The sequence below is a fragment of the Salvelinus namaycush genome, chromosome 42 (assembly GCF_016432855.1).
Source record: "Salvelinus namaycush isolate Seneca chromosome 42, SaNama_1.0, whole genome shotgun sequence".
In the NCBI taxonomy this organism is placed as follows: domain Eukaryota; kingdom Metazoa; phylum Chordata; class Actinopteri; order Salmoniformes; family Salmonidae; genus Salvelinus; species Salvelinus namaycush.
Window position 1 is genome coordinate 16,611,193 of NC_052348.1, and position 15,092 is coordinate 16,626,284.

General features: G+C 46.3%; 1 protein-coding gene across 1 annotated transcript; it reads right to left on the bottom strand.

The window, feature by feature from the left end:
- Positions 1–1,149: 1,149 nt before the first annotated feature.
- On the bottom strand, positions 1,150–14,502 carry LOC120034686 (calcium-binding and coiled-coil domain-containing protein 2-like). Its single transcript, XM_038981290.1, has 13 exons — positions 14,185–14,502; positions 13,032–13,074; positions 12,028–12,150; positions 5,552–5,667; positions 5,326–5,392; positions 5,065–5,220; positions 3,987–4,082; positions 3,696–3,873; positions 3,526–3,554; positions 2,173–2,331; positions 1,940–2,084; positions 1,769–1,797; positions 1,150–1,594 (listed from the first exon to the last, which is right to left on the bottom strand). The coding sequence occupies exons 3-13, from the start codon at positions 12,109–12,111 to the stop codon at positions 1,430–1,432; spliced, it is 1,224 nt and encodes a 407-aa protein (XP_038837218.1). The 5' UTR covers positions 12,112–12,150; positions 13,032–13,074; positions 14,185–14,502; the 3' UTR covers positions 1,150–1,429.
- Positions 14,503–15,092: the final 590 nt, after the last annotated feature.

Consider the following 15,092-nt stretch of genomic DNA (forward strand, 5'->3'; position numbering starts at 1 on the left):
CTTAGCAACTCTCTGTATGATGGGTTGTTAGGAACATCATCCGTAGAGTATCATCTTTAGTCTACTCTCAGCAACTCTCTGTATGATGGGTTGTGAGGAACATCATCCCTAGAGTATCATCTATAGTCTACTCTCAGCAACTCTCTGTATGATGGGTTGTTAGAAACATCATCCGTAGAGTATCATCTTTAGTCTACTCTCAGCAACTCTCTGTATGATGGGTTGTTAGGAACATCATCCGTAGAGTATCATCTTTAGTCTACTCTCAGCAACTCTCTGTATGATGGGTTGTTAGGAACATCATCCGTAGAGTATCATCTTTAGTCTACTCTCAGCAACTCTCTGTATGATGGGTTGTTAGAAACATCATCCGTAGAGTATCATCTTTAGTCTACTCTCAGCAACTCTCTGTATGATGGGTTGTTAGGAACATCATCCGTAGAGTATCATCTTTAGTCTACTCTCAGCAACTCTCTGTATGATGGGTTGTTAGAAACATCATCCGTAGAGTATCATCTTTAGTCTATTCTCAGCAACTCTCTGTATGATGGGTTGTTAGGAACATCATCCGTAGAGTATCATCTTTAGTCTACTCTCAGCAACTCTCTGTATGATGGGTTGTTAGGAACATCATCCCTAGAGTATCATCTTTAGTCTACTCTCAGCAACTCTCTGTGTGATGGGTTGTTAGGAACATCATCCCTAGAGTATCATCTTTAGTCTACTCTCAGCAACTCTCTGTATGATGGGTTGTTAGGAACATCATCCGTAGAGTATCATCTTTAGTCTACTCTCAGCAACTCTCTGTATGATGGGTTGTTAGGAACATCATCCCTAGAGTATCATCTTTAGTCTACTCTCAGCAACTCTCTGTATGATGGGTTGTTAGAAACATCATCCGTAGAGTATCATCTATAGTCTACTCTCAGCAACTCTCTGTATGATGGGTTGTTAGGAACATCATCCCTAGAGTATCATCTTTAGTCTACTCTCAGCAACTCTCTGTATGATGGGTTGTTAGAAACATCATCCGTAGAGTATCATCTTTAGTCTACTCTCAGCAACTCTCTGTATGATGGGTTGTTAGGAACATCATCCGTAGAGTATCATCTATAGTCTACTCTCAGCAACTCTCTGTATGATGGGTTGTTAGAAACATCATCCGTAGAGTATCATCTATAGTCTACTCTCAGCAACTCTCTGTATGATGGGTTGTTAGAAACATCATCCGTAGAGTATCATCTTTAGTCTACTCTCAGCAACTCTCTGTATGATGGGTTGTTAGGAACATCATCCGTAGAGTATCATCTTTAGTCTACTCTCAGCAACTCTCTGTATGATGGGTTGTTAGAAACATCATCCGTAGAGTATCATCTATAGTCTACTCTCAGCAACTCTCTGTATGATGGGTTGTGAGGATGTGGCATTTCTACACCTCATGGCTGAAGACGTGGTCTTCAAATATAGCATGCTCCACTCCGTCACAGATGAGGTTGCAGTAGGGGCACAATCTGTGGCTGTCCTCGTGCAGCTCCAGCTCATCCTGGGTGATGCCAGGGAACCACTCATGGCAGTGACGACACTCCAAGGACAACTATGGGACAGGCACATGTCTTAGGTGGTAATACCAGATAGATGGATATAGTTAACTATAGTGTAATACATAAATTATGGTGCATAAAGCATTGTGAAACCAACCCTTTGATCCCAAATCACTAGTGTATCTTGTTGTAAACGTATAAACTGCCATAGGAATGACTCTACATACCTCTTCCTCCTCGGAGTGTGGAGCAGTTTCTGCAAACAGAATCATATGTCAATCATAATTGAACATGTTTTGTTATTTTTCAAGAAGGCGTGTCCGTGAGGCACGTGGTGTCCATTTCTCATTCAGGAATATTTAGGTGAGGCTTTCCAACAGCTGGGGAATTGAGATTACCTGGGGTCTCATAGTGGTTCCCAGAGGGTAGACAGGCAGATAGTACATCTAGCTGCTGCTCCTCAGTGGGGGTTGGGCCAGTTGGAGAGCCATAAGGGCTGGGATGCTCCAAGGACACCGGAGCAGCTTGGAGGTCAGTGAACTCCTGGGAATATAATCAGCACAGTATCAGCATTAGTCTACTCTCAGCAACTCTCTGTATGATGGGTTGTGAGGATGTGGCATCTCTACACCTCATGGCTGAAGACGTGGTCTTCAAATATAGCATGCTCCACTCCGTCACAGATGAGGTTGCAGTAGGGGCACAATCTGTGGCTGTCCTCGTGCAGCTCCAGCTCATCCTGGGTGATGCCAGGGAACCACTCATGGCAGTGACGACACTGCAAGCACAACTATGGGACAGGTACAGGTCTTAAGTGGTAATAATATCAAAGTCACCATTGGCCTCATGGTGAGATCCCTGAGCAGTTTCCTTCCTCTCCGGCAACTGAGAAAGGATGCCTGTAACTTTCTAGTGACTGGATGCATCCAAAGTGTAATTAATTACTTCACCATGCACAAAAGGATATTCAATGTCTACTTTTTCTTTTACCCATCTAACAGTAGGTGCCCTTCTTTGAGAGGCATTGAAAAACTTCCCTGGTCTTTGTAGTTGAGTCTGTTTGAAATTCACTGCTTGACTGAGGTACCTTACAGATAATTGTATGTGTGGGGTACAGAGATGAGGTAGTCATTCAAAAATCATGTTAAACGTTATTATTGCACGCAGAGTGAGTCCATGCAACTTATTACATGACTTGTAAAGCACATTTTTACTCCTGAACTTATTTAGGCTTGCCATAACAAAGGTGTTGAATACTTATTGACTCAAAACATTTCAGCTTTTCATTTTTAACTAATTTGTTCAAATGTAAAAAAACACAATTCTACTTTGACATTGTGGGGTATTGTGTGTAGGCCAGTGGAAAAAAATCTCAATATAATCCATTTTAAATTCAGGCTGTAACAAAACAAAATGTGGAAAAAGTAAAGGGGTGTGAATACTTTCTGAAGGCACTGTAAGTGGTAACATCAGATAGATGGATATAGTTAACTATAGTGTAGTACAGAAATGATGGTGCATAAAGCATTATGAAACCAATCCTTTAATCACAAATCACTAGTGTATCTTGTTGTAAACGTTTAAACTGCATTTATACCATGTATAACAACAGGGCTCCCCTATAGGCGTGCCGTGATTTTTATGATCCCCAAAAAAAGAACACAAATACACATAAAAGACTTTAAAAGAAGGAAATCAGGAAACCAGGAAATCAGCTCAAAGAGATTTTAATTTAGGAAATCTGTTCCCAAGTATTCCCACACATAAATAGATAGATATATGTGATCGTATCCCCATGTAATCAAGGTTTGAAATTATTCTGTTTTTGTCAAATACTATATCTGTTTGAGATTATTTAGGTCAATTTGCAGTGTACAAATTATTTATAACTATGTTCCGGCTTCCTGACCATCCGCTCAAAGAAAAATTGGACTGAATGTAATTGGGGACCCCAGATTTATACCATAGGAATGACTCTACATACCTCTTCCTCCTCGGAGTTTGGAGCAGTTTCTGCAGACAGAATCATATATCAGTCATAATTGAACACGTTTTGTTATTTTTCAAGAAGTGTTCATGAGGCACCAGTGGCGTTCATTTCTCATTCAGGAATATTAAGGTGAGGCTTTCCAACAGCTGGAGAATTGGGATTACCTGGGGTCTCATAGTGGTTCCCAGAGGGTAGACAGGCAGATAGTACATCTAGCTGCTGCTCCTCAGTGGGGGTGGGGTCAGTTGGAGAGCCATAAGGGCTGGGATGCTCCAAGGACACTGGAGCAGCCTGGAGGTCAGTGAACTCCTTGCGAAGTCTCTCAATATCTCTTCTGAGGTCCTGACAGAATACAGTGGAAACCCCCATGACAAGAAAACTTCCCTAACTCTACTGTAAAAAAACAATTAAAAAATTATTGACTAGTAAATAGTAGCAAAATTCATAGCAATCACCTGATTTTCTCTGGATAACTCCTCATTTTCTACTTTAGCCATCTCTGCTATGTTTTCTTTCTCCTCAATGATTCTGCGTAACTCTAAAAGTTGCATCTGAGAGGAGAGACAAGGCAACTCGTGATCAGCCAAGAGAATAAGGTTAGTGTGTTCTCTATTCACTTACAGGTGGACTAACTTCACAGAACAAACAACATATTGATAAACAAAAATGATATCCCTTTCGGTGGATCGGAAAATTCAATAGTGTCTAAGATATCCTTAAAGCACCTCTAGTTTAGGCCTCCTGAGTGGCGCAGCGGTCTAAGGCACTGCATCGCAGTACAGACCCGGGTTCATTCCCCAGACCCGGGTTCATTCATTCATTACTTTCTAAATATAATCCATTAGTTACCTGTCCAAAATTGTAATCAGTAACATAGCATTTGGATTACCCAAACTCAGTAACATTATCTGATTACATTCTGTTAGTTTTAGATTACTTTCCCCTTAAGAGGCATTAGAAGAAGACAAAAATGTATGCTACCAATTGAACGACATCTATTGCAGGATAAATCAATGTTAAAGTTTACATAGCTGGCCATATATGGATGTTAAATGTTACTTTATTGGTTGGTTATGTAGGCTCCTTCTAACCCATCGCTTTCTACTACATATAATAATATGATTAAATGATATCTTTACATTGTAATCCCCTACATGTAACGGATTACATGTCATCAGTTACTCCCCAACCCTGGCCACAACTGGCCATGGCCGGGAGTCCCATAGGACGGCGCACAACTGGCCCAGCGGGTTAGGGGAGAGTTTGGCCAGGGGGGCTTTACTTGGCTCATCGCGCTCTAGCAACTCCTTGTGCCGGGCCGGGTGCCTGCAGGCTGACCCCGGTCGCCAGATGAACGATGTTTCCTCCGACACATTGGTGCGGCTGGCTTCCGGATCATGTTTCGAGGAGACACGTGACTCCACCTTCGCCTCTCCCGAGCCCGTTGGGGAGTTGCAGCGATGAGACAAGATCAACATTGGGGAGAAAAAGGGGAGCAAAATACCACTTTTTTGTTTGTTTGTATAAATGCACCTCTAGTTTGCTGCTCTTCTGCTTGGTCTGAGCAGACGTCATGGAAGTGCTCTCCATGCGCTCATAGACCTCCTCCAGTTCCCTCTCGGCTTTCTCTGCACGTCTGCGGGTATTGTTGCAAGCCTGCTGCTCCTGGTGCAACTGTGTCCGAGCCTCCTGCAGATTCCATGACGTTGAATGAATTGGCCAACAAATATTTTAAAGAGTGTATGTGTGTTAAAAGCATTAATTCTCATTGATTACTCTGCTGAGTGTGCTGACCTGTAGAAGATGAATGTAATCCTTCAGTCTGCGGGTCTCCTGCTCAGATTTGAGCCTTGGGGTCAGCCTGTTTACACAGACATGGGGGCATGAGGAACCACATTGGTACATAAGTGTAAAAAAAAATCCAAGACAGGATGATATCATGATATGACTGGAAAGGTGTTGGACTAGAACGCTATGTTCCCATGCATTGAATGGATTGCTTCAGACAAGAATGACTCACTGTGCAATCTCCACACTTTGGAGCTCAACCTTTCCTTTCAAATCCTCTTGCTCCTTCTTCAGCTGTTGGATCTTGATCAATGCTCGTTCATATTTATCAGGAATAGTGGTCAGAGACTGCAGTGATTTGTCACAAGAAATAGCAAGTTATATACACCACAAGGAAACAGATAAAGAGGAATAAAGAGTAGAAGATATATTGGAAAATATTTATGGTGTACAGTACATATAGCTGTCACATGTTTTGACACCATATTCACCAAATATTTTTAATGAATAGATGTCAGAGACTGCAGCCATTCATGGGAAGAAACATTTAGAAATAAGACAAGGAGAGAGAGACCATTGAAAAGCATTGATGGTATTCAGCTGTATAGTGTAGAGCCTGCAGCTGTCAGATAGTATTTTATTTTTTACTACTAATGATAATTAGTTGTAGTAGTACTGGCAGTGCATATATATAAAACATACATTCTAATTTCCATTCTGACACATGACTATGGTCTAGAAAGGCAGCCTGGTCTCATAGACTAGTCGTAACATAGTTAATGTAAATCCGGGACACTCAAATTAGTATGATATATTACGACAAGACAGATGGTTACTTAAGGCAAAAAATTAAAGTAGGGTTGTTGGTCGGGGTGGGAGTATAATGCGAACGTCTAGCAATGTCTAGCAACCCAAAGGTTGTGAGTTCAAATCTCATCACAGATAACTTTAGCATTTTAGCTAATTAGAAACATTTCAACTACTTACTACTTTTTAGTTACTGTGCAGCTAACCCTTCCCCTAACCTTAACCTTTTAGCTAATCCGTCCCCTAAACTTAGCCCTTTAATCTAACTCCTAAACTTAACCCTAACCATAACCCAACCCCTTGCCGGGCTAACATTAGCCAGCTAGCTAACGTTAGCCACCTATCTATAATTGGTAAAATATCATACGTTTGTGATAAGGTGCGTCTCGGTGAGAGGTGTAGGAGTCAGGCGCAGGAGAGCAGGGATACTGAGAAGCGCGTTTAATATATATATATAGTCCACCAATACAAAAATGGCACAAATCCCTCTATATAAGGTCTCACAGTTCATAGAGCAGATCAGTGAAAACAAAACCGAAACTCGTGCCAAACGCACGGAGGAACAAACTCAGTTCCGAAAAATAAACTACACGTGCGTAAATAGGAGAACAAGAAATATCAACGATCAATGAGCGCAAAACCCCCCACAAGCTAAATCCCGCACGAAATAAGGCAGGAAACAAGCACCCTATATACACACAGAAATAAACGCAATTGAAACCAGGTGTGAAAATGAACACAGACAAAAAAAACAGAAAAGGAAAAAGGGATCGGTGGCGGCTAGTAAACCGGCGACGCCGAGCGCCGAGCGCCGCCCGAATCTGGAGAGGGGCTATCTTCGGTAGAAGTCGTGACAGTACCCCCCTCCTGACGCGCGGCTCCCGCAGCGCGACGACGCCGGCCTCGAGGACGACCCGGAGGACGAGGCGCAGGGCGATCCGGATGGAGGCGGTGAAACTCCCTTAGCATAGGTGGATCCAGTACGTCCTCCACCGGCACCCAGCATCTCTCCTCCGGACCGTACCCCTCCCAGTCCACGAGGTACTGAAGACCCCCCCACCCGACGCCTCGAGTCCAGTATGGATCGAACTGCATACGCCGGCGCCCCCCCGATGTCCAGGGGGGGCGGAGGGATCTCCCGCACCTCATCTTCCTGAAGCGGACCAGCCACCACCGGCCTGAGGAGAGACACATGAAACGAGGGGTTAATACGGTAATAAGGGGGGAGCTGTAACCTATAACACACCTCGTTTATTCTCCTCAGGACTTTGAATGGCCCCACAAACCGCGGACCCAGCTTCCGGCAGGGCAGGTGGAGGGGCAGGTTTCGGGTCGAGAGCCAGACCCGGTCCCCCGGTGTGTACACAGGGGCCTCGCTGCGGTGGCGGTCGGCACTGGCCTTCTGCCGCCCTTCGGCCCGTTTAAGGTACCCGTGGGCGGCCTCCCAGGTTTCCCTTGAGCGTCTCACCCAATCGTCCACCACAGGAGCCTCGGTCTGGCTCTGATGCCATGGTACCAGGACCGGCTGATAACCCAACACACATTGGAAGGGCGACAGGTTCGTAGAGGAGTGGCGGAGTGAATTCTGGGCCATCTCTGCCCACGGGATGTACTTCGCCCACTCCCCTGGCCGGTCCTGGCAATACGACCGCAGAAACCTACCCACATCCTGGTTCACTCTTTCCACCTGCCCATTACTCTCGGGGTGAAACCCAGAGGTAAGGCTGACCGAGACCCAAACGTTCCATGAACGCTTTCCACACCCTGGACGTGAACTGGGGACCCCGATCAGAAACAATATCCTCAGGCACCCCGTAGTGCCGGAAGACGTGAGTAAACAGGGCCTCCGCCGTCTGTAGGGCTGTAGGGAGACCGGGCAAAGGGAGGAGACGACAGGACTTAGAAAACCGATCCACAACGACCAGGATCGTGGTGTTGCCCTGTGATGGTGGCAGATCGGTCAAGAAGTCAACCGACAGGTGTGACCAAGGCCGCTGTGGAACGGGAAGGGGTTGTAACTTCCCTCTGGGCAGGTGCCTAGGAGCCTTGCACTGAGCGCACACTGAGCAGGAGGACACATAAACCCTCACGTCCTTGGCTAAAGTGGACCACCAGTACTTCCCACTAAGACATCGCACCGTCCTACCAATCCCCGGGTGACCAGAGGGGGACGTGTGAGCCCACCAAATTAGCCTGTCTCTAACCTCCAGCGGAACGTACACCCGTCCCGCTGGACACTGTGGTGGAGTAGGCTCAACACGCGATGCTCGCTCAATGTCTGCGTCCACCTCCCACCTCACAGGTGCCACTAGACAAGAAGCCGGGAGGATGGGCGCAGGATCGATGGCCCGCTCCTCCGTATCATATAGTCGGGACAGTGCGTCTGCCTTAGTGTTCTGGGAGCCTGGTCTATAGGAGATGGTAAACCTAAATCGGGTGAAAAACATGGCCCACCTTGCCTGACGAGGGTTCAGTCTCCTCGCTGCCCGAATGTACTCTAGATTACGGTGGTCAGTCCAGATGAGAAAAGGGTGTTGGGCCCCCTCAAGCCAATGTCTCCACACCTTCAGAGCTCTGACAACAGCCAGCAACTCCCGATCCCCCACGTCATAGTTTCGCTCCGCCGGGCTGAGCTTCCGAGAAAAGAAAGCACAGGGGCGGAGCTTCGGTGGCGTACCCGAGCGCTGGGAGAGCACGGCTCCAACCCCAGCCTCGGATGCGTCCACCTCCACTATGAATGCCAAAGAGGGGTCCGGATGCGCCAGCACGGGAGCCGAGGTGAAAAGAGCCTTCAGGCGACCAAAAGCCCTGTCCGCCTCAGCCGACCACCCCAGACGCGCCGGCCCCCCCTTCAGCAGTGACGTAATGGGAGCAGCCACCTGCCCAAAACCCCGGATAAACCTCCGGTAGTAGTTGGCAAACCCTAAGAACCGCTGCACCTCCTTTACCGTGGTTGGAGTCGGCCAATTACGCACGGCTGTAATGCGGTCACACTCCATCACCAACCCTGATGTGGAAATGCGATACCCAAGGAAGGAGACGGCCTGTTGGAAGAACAAGCATCTCAGCCTTGACGTACAGGTCATGCTCCAACAGTCGCCCAAGTACCTTGCGCACCAGGGACACATGCGCGGCGCGTGTAGCGGAATAGACCAGAATGTCATCGATGTAAACCACCACACCCTGACCGTGCAGGTCCCTGAGAATCTCGTCTACAAAAGATTGGGAAGACTGCTGGAGCATTCTTCAACCCGTACGGCATGACGAGGTACTCATAATGGCCGGATGTGGTACTAAACGCTGTCTTCCACTCATCTCCCTTCCGGATACGCACCAAGTTATATGCACTCCTGTGATCCAGTTTTGTGAAAAACCGTGCTCCGTGAAATGACTCAATCGCCGTGGCAATGAGAGGTAGCGGGTAACTATACCCCACCGTGATGGAATTTAGACCTCTATAGTCAATGCACGGACGCAGACCTCCCTCCTTCTTCTTCACAAAAAAGAAACTCGAGGAGGCAGGTGAGATGGAGGGCCGAATGTACCCCTGCCCCAGAGATTCAGATATGTATGTCTCCATAGCCACCGTTTCCTCCTGGGACAGGGGATACACGTGACTCCTGGGAAGTGCAGCGCCTACCAGGAGATTTATCGCACAATCCCCTCGTCGATGAGGTGGTAATTGGGTCGCCTTCTTTTTACAGAAGGCGATAGCCAAATCGGCATATTCTGAGGGAATGCGCACGGTGGAGACTTGGTCTGGACTCTCCACCGTTGTAGCACCGACGGAAACTCCTACACACCTGCCTGAGCACTCCTCCGACCACCCCTGTAGAGCCCTCTGTTGCCACGAAATCCTGGGGTTGTGACGGGCCAACCAGGGGATCCCCAGCACCACTGGAAACGCAGGAGAATCAATGAGGAAGAGACTAATTCTCTCCTCATGACCCTCCTGCGTGACCATGCCCAGTGGAGCCGTGGCCTCCCTGACTAGCCCTGACCCTAATGGTCGGCTATCTAAGGCGTGCACTGGGAAGGGTTTTTCAAGCTGAACAAGGGGGATCCCTAATCTGTGCGCTAAACCGCGGTCAATAAAATTCCCCGCCGCGCCTGAATCTACTAGCGCCTTATGCCGGGAAAGAGGGGAAAATTCAGGAAAAACAATCCATACATACATGTGACCAACAGGGGGCTCTGGGTGAGCCTGGTGCCGACTCACCTGAGGTGTCCGAGCAGTGCTCGGCCTGGCGTCTCGACTCCCTGGAGGACCCCCCCAGCACCGGTCAGCAGTGTGCCCTCTGCGACCACAGTTGGTACAGGAAAGGCCCCCTCCTCCGGTCGCCCTCGCTGCAGCACCACCTAGCTCCATGGGTGTTGGAGTGGTGGAACTGGGGAATGGAACTGACAGAGCCCGATCTGGACGTCCGCGGGTCGCCAGCAAGTTGTCCAACCGAATGGACATGTCGATCAACTGGTCCAAGGAGAGGGTGGTGTCTCTACAGGCCAGCTCCCTACGGACGTCCTCACGCAAACTACACCTATAGTGATCGATCAAGGCCCTGTCGTTCCATCCCGCGCCAGCGGCCAAGGTCCGGAACTCAAGAGCAAAGTCCTGAGCACTCCTCTTCTCCTGCCTCAGATGGACCAGCCGTTCACCCGCCGCTCGACCCTCAGGTGGGTGATCGAACACGGCCCGAAAGCGGCGGGTGAACTCTGGGTAGTGGTCCCTCGCCGAGTCAGGATCGTTCCATACCGCGTTGGCCCACTCCAGGGCTTTACCTGAGAGGCAGGAGACGAGGGCGTTCACGCTCTCACCTCCCGAAGGAGCCGGACGAACGGTCGCCAGGTATAGGTCCATCTGGAGTAAGAACCCCTGGCACCCTGCCGCCGTCCCATCGTACTCCCTCGGGAGGACGAGTCGAATCCCACTGTGCTCAGGCAATGAAGGAGAGGGTAGTGGTACTGATTGGGGTGTGGCTGATACAGGTGTGGGAAGGCCACCTCTCTCCCATCTCTCCATCGTTGCCATCACCTGATCCATGGCGGTCCCCAGCTGGTGTAACACTGCCGTGTGGTGTTGAACTCGCTCCTCCACGGACCCTGGGAGTGCGTCTGCTCCTGCTGACTCCATATTTTCGGGTGCGGGATTCTGTGATAAGGTGCGTCTCGGTGAGAGGTGTAGGAGTCAGGCGCAGGAGAGCAGGGATACTGAGAAGCGTGTTTAATATATATATAGTCCACCAATACAAAAATGGCACAAATCCCTCTATATAAGGTCTCACAGTTCATAGAGCAGATCAGTGAAAACAAAACCGAAACTCGTGCCAAACGCACGGAGGAACAAACTCAGTTCCGAAAAATAAACTACACGTGCGTAAATAGGAGAACAAGAAATATCAACGATCAATGAGCGCAAAACCCCCCACAAGCTAAATCCCGCACGAAATAAGGCAGGAAACAAGCACCCTATATACACACAGAAATAAACGCAATTGAAACCAGGTGTGAAAATGAACACAGACAAAAAAAACAGAAAAGGAAAAAGGGATCGGTGGCGGCTAGTAAACCGGCGACGCCGAGCGCCGAGCGCCGCCCGAATCGGGAGAGGGGCTATCTTCGGTAGAAGTCGTGACAACGTTTTGCAAATTTGTAACATATTGTACATTTTGCAAATTCGTAACATATTGCACGTTTTGCAAATTCTGTACATTTAATACGAATTGTAATTCATAACATATCAAACAAAATGGGTGATGGACTTCCACAAATGAATACATACCATGCGAAACGTAACATATCATACTAAAAGGAGTGTTTCGGTAACGTACAGTATAATACAAAATGATCTGAGATCAGCTTGAGAAAGGAGCTGCTGTTGGAACAAACAACTGTAAAACAAACCTTGAGGCGATCAATCTCTTGCTGTTGCTCCTTCAGGACACTTCTCAGAGTCTCATGTTGCTCTTTCAGTTGCTCTATCTCCATGACCAGCTCTTTCTCCCTCTCACTTTACTCTACCTGTTCCTAGATTCAGAAACGCACATCATGTCGTGTACATAACCTCGCCTATGGATCATTTTAGCTAATATGTTCTTGTGAGGAACATCACCAATCCAAACAGAGAGTGCTGCCTTTTAAAGACAAGTAGTTCACGCATGGTCTTCAAAACACAATCTTTGGATTTTTGATATTGTGGATTGTATTGTTCCTGTGTTGATGACCAAGAGGTAGTTTTCCAGGCGGGTGCTGGCTCCTCTCACTTGGTCATTACTATCAGCATAGCAGAGCTGATAGAACTCTGCAGAATCCTCTGTATGCTATCAGGAATACAATATCATTGTCAGTGTAAATCCCAGCATAATATTGTTCACTTAAATATCAAAGGAAAATTGCATTTACATTATTTGTGTAAAAAATCAAGAAGTTAACATAGGCCTACTGGAACCATCAAGAAAGTGTAACCTAAACTGAGCACATTGATTAATATCAAAGTTCATGTTAGTTGAAAAGTTTGAGGATAAAATGCACACATGGTTTTACCACGAAAAACCACTTGTTTTCTGACTAGATCCTATCCTATCAGATCCAATGATGGTTCTACCCACACAAATGTGTCTTTTGTGGTGCTCCAGCCCACCTGCACAATAATGCAGTTATTAAACAATCATGACTGACAACATAGGGAGGTATTCCAGACTATGGATATTTATTGTTTAATATAGATTAAAACAATCCATTTCATAATGTCAGATGAAACAGATCACATATGAATATTCATGACAAAAGGTATATAATCTAATCTTGAATACCCACGCCCAGTCTCTGGGGTTCGGTTTGATGGTTGCTGTCAGAGTGTAGCAGCAAGTCACTGGCAGCCTTTTTAGTTTGTATGAGTGGGGAATTACCTGGGAAACATGTGCCTGCACTTTCGGTGCTTTCCATTGACCTCTGAAATGGGAAATATAGCTAAATGAAAGCAAGCAGGCCAAGATGCCCATAAAAATGTAAAGTTTGAACTAAACAGCAGGTGCAACTCGCATAAGCCTTAATTTATGTTGTTAACTGAACCCTTGGGCTATATCTCTTCTCTGGCAGCACACATTGTCCATGGGTCGGTTGTTTAGAAGGCGAATAATTTTATATTACATAAAAATGTAATTAGCATACACCATCATGGTTATACATTCTGATGTATTATGACCTAGGTCAGCGATCATGAAATAGTTTCAGTCGAGGGCTGATTTTTTCTTGAGCGGATGGTCAGGGGGCCCGAACATGATTACAAATAATTTGTTTACTGAAAATTGACAAGAACAGATATAATATTTTACTAAAACATAATTTCAATCCTTGCCTACTTTTGTATACGATCACATACTGTAGCCTATATCTCTCTATTATGCGGCGGAAAACTTTGGAACAGATCGGCGCTGATTTTCTGGTGTTTTTAGTATGTTATGTCCAACACTATCGACTTTGTGTCATGTTCGCAAAACCTAAGTTTGACTTTCATTTTAAATGTGTTGTGCAATTTATAGGTTTCCTACCGACCTGGCTCTCATATTTAACATAGTCCAAATTGTTTGCAGAAGACTTTTGGACGTTTATAAGATTATCAAACATACAATTCTAACTCAATACGTTACGGCAGGTAGTCTAGTGTTAAGAGCGTTGGGCCAGTAACCGAAAGGATCACGGAGCTGACAAGGTAAAAATTTCGTTCTGCCCCTGAGCAAGGCAGTTAACCCACTGAGCCCCGGGCGCCGAAGACTTGGAAGTCGATTTAAGGCAGCCCCCCGCATCGCTCTGATTCAGAGGGGTTGGATTGAATGCGAAAGACACATTTCAGTTGAATGCATTCATTTGTACAACTGACTAGGTATCCCCCTTTCCTAATACCTTATTCGGAATTGTTTTATTATGTTTAGCCTAATCAAGCCATTAACACATACTGCAGGTACAAGGCCACAAATAAAAAAACTGAGAAAATGAATATGAAAGTAAACGCAATCCAGTAATTATTACGATCAAATAAATTATTTAAATGGTTGACCTTACATGAAGTTTGGACTGACACTGCCAACTCAGAGCGGTGTAGCACTCGCAACTCAAACGTCAGATCAGAATAGGCTAGGCTACTTGGTTTGTTCAAGACAACCCGGAACTCGAAACTAGGAAATCTCCGACTTCAGTGCGTTCAAGACAACTGGGAAAAAACGCGCTCCAACTGGGAAATAATTTTGAACGGTCATCCAACTCGGAATTAGAAGTCGGAAATTCGGGCATCAACCGGTTTTGTCTAGAAGGGATACAGCTTTTGTCAAAATTACCTTTTCGTAGCAGGTTTAGGAGAACTTAAGCAGCAGGTTAGGAGAATTAACGTAGCAGGTTATGATCATTAGGCTAGGGTTAGGAAAGGGTTTGGGTTGGCTAAATGCAACAACATAACGTTTTAAGTCAAACTGACCAACTGTATCCCATCTAGTAATTACGGCATCATCCTAGAGCTCCGACTTCTCCGCTCTGAAGATCACTGACGTCACAGTCTGAGCTCGTTTTTTCAGAGATCCCAGGTGTCTTGAACAAACCATGCGAAAATCTCAATACATTCTCCTCAACCGCTCTCCTCGCCTCCTTTTCAAAACTAATTTGATGAGGTCAGAGGGGCGGGACCCATGACTTTGGTTTTAATTTTCGTAGCAGGTTAGGACATTATTTTCGCTAACCCTAACCATTTTCATAACCTTAACCTCCGTATCCTAACCTGCTACTGAAAAGTCTCTTCGGTATCGAAGTGCCTTGAAGAGTGTTTCCCCTCACAGGTATTGGTGGTGTTCCTGCCCGAATAGATCCACAGACATGGCATTGCATCAACTAACGGTCAAATTGCTAAATCACATGATGTGGTTAGCTCAATGGTGTATATATCAATCACTGGGTTACCTGATATGTTAAACACTTATCCC

Excerpts from the sequence above, each read along its gene's own strand:
- LOC120034686 (XM_038981290.1), bottom strand. The coding sequence starts at position 12,111 with ATGGAGATAGAGCAACTGAAAGAGCAACATGAGACTCTGAGAAGTGTC. Across the intron at positions 2,332-3,525 it reads CAAACTCCGAGGAGGAAGAG|TTGTGCTTGCAGTGTCGTCA; the intron begins GTATGTAGAGTC and ends CCTGTCCCATAG. Across the intron at positions 1,595-1,768 it reads CACACTCCGAGGAGGAAGAG|TTGTCCTTGGAGTGTCGTCA; the intron begins GTATGTAGAGTC and ends CCTGTCCCATAG.